This window comes from Habropoda laboriosa, unplaced genomic scaffold, assembly GCF_001263275.1.
Source record: "Habropoda laboriosa isolate 0110345459 unplaced genomic scaffold, ASM126327v1 scaffold41, whole genome shotgun sequence".
NCBI lineage: Eukaryota > Metazoa > Arthropoda > Insecta > Hymenoptera > Apidae > Habropoda > Habropoda laboriosa.
In genome coordinates this window covers 770,384-776,029 of record NW_017100164.1, presented here as the reverse complement: position 1 = coordinate 776,029, position 5,646 = coordinate 770,384, and the positions used below count along the sequence as shown (strand labels likewise).

Genomic DNA, 5,646 nt, shown 5'->3' with positions numbered 1-5,646 from the left:
TAATATGATATATATATATATAGAGAGAGAGAGAATATTGCATTTAAACATGTTCTGTATATGAAACATGTAATTAGTGTTGTAAATAGTTATAATGCTTTCCTTATTTTTAAGAATTAATTACTCATAGTAAGATTTAAATTTTAGTAATAGTGATGGTGATGTTAGTAATTTGTATAGACTAATAATAATTATACAAAATTTAATTTTTAAAATTATTAAAATAAGTTTATATTTATATAAAATAGCAGTTTTGCAGCTGATGTAAATAACACATTAGTATGTTTTTGTACTTAGGTTACATGAAGAAATTGAAGATTTTTTTGCTTATATGTGCCCCTCTAATGAAGAACATAGTTTACGAATGCGTGTTGTCAAAAGGATAGAACAAGTAATATATGATCTCTGGCCAGTTTCTAAGGTTGAAGTATTTGGCAGCTTTCGCACTGGTTTATATTTACCTACAAGGTACGTATCATTGTACATATTTAAAACAAAATGTATTTAGTAATGTGTTCACATGTAAAATATATAGATATCTTTTAAATCAACTTTAATGTTACATAAATCCATAAATACATTAAATTATAATAAACAATGTGAATTTGTCTTGAAAATAATAATGTTAAAATCTCTTTTTTGTGATTAAATACTGTAAATACTTAGAATTTATTCTTCCTTTCAGTGATATAGATTTAGTAGTAATAGGAATGTGGACAGATCTTCCATTGCGTACTTTGGAACGTGCTTTATTGGATCAGAATATTGCTGAACCATCCTCTATTAAAGTTTTGGATAAAGCTAGTGTTCCAATTGTTAAGTTGACTGATAAGGAAACTGAAATTAAAGTAGATATCAGTTTTAATATGAATAATGGTGTTAAATCTGCAGAATTGATAAATTCTTTTAAGAAGCGGTATCCAGTATTGGAAAAATTAGTTATGGTATTAAAGCAATTCTTGTTACAAAGAGACCTGAATGAAGTGTTTACTGGTGGAATCTCCTCATACAGCTTAATACTCATGACTATCAGTTTTTTACAGGTAAAATATTATTGTTATTATTGTCTTGAACAATGTTTAAACATAAAATAATTACTAAACAAGTTTTCAATTGCATATAAAAAAAATGTAATACAAAAAAATTATGTTATATAAATTTGATGTATAAGTAATTTGTAAAAAAACAATTTGGTTGGTAATTACATAGAAAATACAGTCTTTGAAATAAATAATTGAAAAATCTTCCTACCGCATACTCAAATTTTTATTTCAGTTACATCCCAGGCAAAATGCTTATTGCTCGAATGCTAATCTTGGAGTGCTATTAATAGAATTTTTGGAATTATACGGTAGGAAATTTAATTATGTTAAAACAGGAATTCGTGTAAAAGATGGTGGTACTTACATATCGAAAGAAGAGGTAAAGTACATCTGCATGAAATGATTAATCATATAAAAATTACAGATTTAATAAAATTATATAGAAAATAATTGTTATATGCATAAATTTTTTAAAAATCACATTAACAATGATGTACTGTAAAAGAAATAAATACTGTATGTAATCATTTTGGATATTTACACTCTTTTTTTTCTATATACAAACAGTAAAAGTGGGAATAATGATATATACTTATGCAAAACAAAAAAGTGATTTAAAACTACATATTTATGAATATTTAACAATTGTGTGTGTGTGCGCGCACGCGTGTGTGTGTGTGAAATAAATAAAGAATTTAGAATATTTATTTCTTATTTTTTTAAAAAATTTAATTTGTATTTTACATTAATTTTAGGTTCAAAGAGATATGATAGATGGCCATCGACCTTCGTTACTATGCATAGAAGATCCTCTGACACCAGGAAATGATATTGGTCGTAGTAGTTATGGTGCTCTGTATGTAAAAGATGCATTTGATTGGGCTTATTACGTCCTTTCACAAGCAGTTAGTCCCTTAAATATTTTAGTTAATGATGCAAATAAAGTGAGGTAAGACTATTTATAATATTTAAATTTTATTTGTATATTTTAGAATTTTGATAATTATTTCCTAAAAATATATTATGTACAGTATACTAGGAAGAATAATTCGCGTGACAGATGAGGTAATAGAATACCGCAAATGGATTAAAGAAACATTCCCGCTACCTTTGAATGAGGTAGATTCGTTGTCAAGTTCAACTGGATCTGATGCATCAACACTTTCTGCTCCAGCTAGTGATACGGTACAGAATTGTTGTCTGTTTCTTATGGAACGAAAATTTTTGCAAATTAATTATATTTTTAACTATTTTTCAACATTTAATTCCAATGTTATCAGGATTCCGAATGTAGTCGTGGAAATTCTCCGAACACTAGTGGAAAAGGAGAAGACAGGAATAAGGAAAGACATGTATATAATAATCAACATACTCACCATCATTCACAATGGAAAAAACCATTTAAAGGAACTGCTCATGGTACAATTTATTAAATTTTTAAGTATTTATATATTTTGATGACTTACAGATATTTTAAAGCATTTAAATAATTCAAATAATATAAATTTATTATTATTTGAATGTAATTGAATTTAAATTTCAAAATAGCAATGAACAATGATAGTCTATTGTTTTATATTTATATTTACAATAATTATCTATTCAATTTAAAAATATCAACTTTGTTTTTCTCAAATCCATTTAAAAAATATGTATTCACTACAGGTAATCACCACCACAGTTCTAGAGGAAATTATCATCATCGAGGAATAAACAATAATATAAGTGGACAGAGTAAAGCAAAACACTCTCTTCACAGTAATGGAAGTAATAATAATAGTCACAGTCCAAGTTCAAGGTCACAAACCGTCAAACGAAAAAAACAGTGCATTACACCTCGTGGTACTGGAGATTGTGTACGGTGATGAAACGTGAAAAATAATGTTGAACTTTGTCTCACACTTAAGTAGAGAGCTCAATATCATAATCGTGTGGTGAAAAGACATTGATTAACTTTCATCACGCAACTAAATTATCCTTTCCACTTTAGTGTACAGAGGGGCTCAGTGTCTATAATGATGTGGAGTTGACAAACTCTGTGTTTCTCTTTTCTTATATGGACAAAAAAGTGGCCCCAGTGTAGTTAAGTTCTTCATTTCACCGGAAACAAGTTTTTGTTCTGTACGAAAGTTTACATACCAAAGACGTACAGAATTGTAATATAGATGGGTTTAGTTTTACTTTTTTTGCATTACTGCACATATTACAAATAATATGGAGAAAATGTGTAATATTTTATTAATCATTGTTTACAAAGTTACAAGCTTATTGCAATCTTTGAATAGCAATTGTGTTCATAATCACGGTAAACTCATTGTAATACATTTATATAATACGAACGATATATACAAAGATTATTTACAGTGCAGTTTTCTTAAAGATTTCATGAAGTTGTAAAACAAGCTCTAATAATGATGATAAAGACTTAGTTTTCTATATGGAACTATATTCTTATAACGAAGGGGTAACAGAAAAATTGGTGATATTGGGACTTACCTATTGTAAATATTGTAATATATATTATCAAGCATAGAAAAATAAGTCTAAGAGTTACCTACTAAATTTTTTTATTTTGTACGTATCTAAAATAGTGTTTGTTATAATAATTTTATCATTTGAAATCATGGATCTGTCCATGTCTCTGTGAGAATTACCTATTTTTTTCTGTAATATGTAAGTCCAGTACTGTTGTGAAAATGTTTTGGTATATTTTTCGGATTTTAATAAAGTTATAAGTTCGTGTGCTTATGATCAACAAATTTTGAATAAAAATATTTTTGAAAATACTAATTCATTGATGAAAAAATAATACACTGTAGATTTTTACACTATGTTCTTTAAAGTCGTAATTGTGCGTAATGCTTTACTTTTGATACAGAATCGCTGATTTCGTAACACTAGTTTGTAATTTTTAGTCTCCCCTGAACAATAATACATTATTTTTATATTATAAAAATAATAGTAAGCATATACATCATGGTCGAATGTTACACAAATTCAATGCACGAATCACACATTGCATTTAAACATGTTCTGTATTCTTTAAAATCTGAGCAACATTTCAAAAATTTTGTATGTGACAATACGCAGAAGGCCTTTATATCATTGAAAACTTAAAATGTATTTACGAAATTATCTTGTATCTAATTTATTATTGAAAATCACATTCCGTTCAACACAATTTTTTGTTCCTCAAATTGAAAAAAAAGTAATTGCGTTTATGATAGCAAATGTTTACTAATTAAGAATCTTTGTCCGGTTGCATTTTGTGCTAATACAAGTTGTAATATAATTCAACCAGTGTTTCCTATTAAATTCGAGTGCAGAGATAAAAAAAACACGTATTCACTTTCCTTAAAATTTTATAACTCTTGCGGAATATTCTGTATATTATTTAACAAAACATTATTCACGAATAATATCATAAGCTGTGATTCAATTTTATAATAGAATGTGAATTGCTCGTTATAACATATATAATATGTACATATAAATGTGAACAGCAAAATATGGATTACAAAAATGATTACAAATTTTTTAATTGGGGATCAAATTTTCGTAAAACTTTATTATTAATAATTTGCGACTTATGTTTACCTATCTTTAAAAATGATTTAAAAATGTGTAAACAGTGAAAATTTAATAAACAGTGATAACAGGTTTTTTTGTGTCATTGTCATTATCTTTATAATTTTGAATAATATGGTTAAACTTTAATTTTGAAACTTTATATAATAAAATAATAAACAGCGAATTATGAAGTTACTAAAACATGTTTAAAATTGTGTTTGAAAGTTCAAAATATAAAAAATAAATGTACACTCTTAACTCACATATTTTCTGCCTTCAAAATAGATAAACAAGGCAATTAAACAATGAAATACACAGAAATTGATTAATTTTAAACCTGTTCCACTTTTTAATTGTAGATTATGTGATATAGTTAAATTGCCCCACTATTTTCTTGTTTCTATAAAAAAAAAACAGAATGTAAAGAATGTTCTACTTAAAAAAAATCCAAATCGATATATGTATAAAAAAATGTAAAAAATGTTCCACCTAAAAACACCTATATCAAAATATAAATAGTGCAACATCAAAAACGGAAGCGTTGTTCATTATTCTATTATTTATCGTTTTAAATTGAAATATATCTTACATTAAGTATTTTTTCATATCATTGAAACTTAATAACCTAACCCAAATGATAAATGTTATATAACTTGAATTAATACAGTGTCGTGTATGCATACATAACATGTACTCCCGCCAGAAAAGTATCACAAGTAAAAAATTTTCATTTTATTGCTTAGAATATCTTCTAATACATTTTAGAAAAACCGTTAGAAGTTGGACTGTAATACTTCAAGCAAGTAAATTTTCGGTGACGTATGTTTGACAATGCTGTAATTAAGTCATTTTCTAAACACAAATTTTCGTTTTGCTCTCTTCAAAACTTTCATGTTTCCGACTTGTGACAGTTTTCTCGCGGGGTATGATATATTTATACTAGAGATGCAATATGTTAATAAAAGATTTAAATTAAAGGAAAAGATTACAGAAAGTAATAATATAAAAATTATATGTATACATTATTATTACA

General features: G+C 26.4%; 1 protein-coding gene across 1 annotated transcript in view; it reads left to right on the top strand.

Annotated features, from left to right (window-relative positions):
- LOC108578571 (non-canonical poly(A) RNA polymerase PAPD5-like) overlaps window positions 1–3,142 on the top strand; it is a 4,412-nt gene extending 1,270 nt beyond the window's left edge. Inside the window, exons 2-8 of the mRNA XM_017941936.1 lie at window positions 298–468; window positions 686–1,043; window positions 1,276–1,422; window positions 1,799–1,992; window positions 2,075–2,228; window positions 2,324–2,462; window positions 2,709–3,142. Coding sequence (XP_017797425.1) covers window positions 298–468; window positions 686–1,043; window positions 1,276–1,422; window positions 1,799–1,992; window positions 2,075–2,228; window positions 2,324–2,462; window positions 2,709–2,908 — 1,363 coding nt within the window. The 3' untranslated portion in view covers window positions 2,909–3,142. The remainder of the gene's footprint in view (window positions 1–297; window positions 469–685; window positions 1,044–1,275; window positions 1,423–1,798; window positions 1,993–2,074; window positions 2,229–2,323; window positions 2,463–2,708) is intronic.
- Window positions 3,143–5,646: the final 2,504 nt, after the last annotated feature.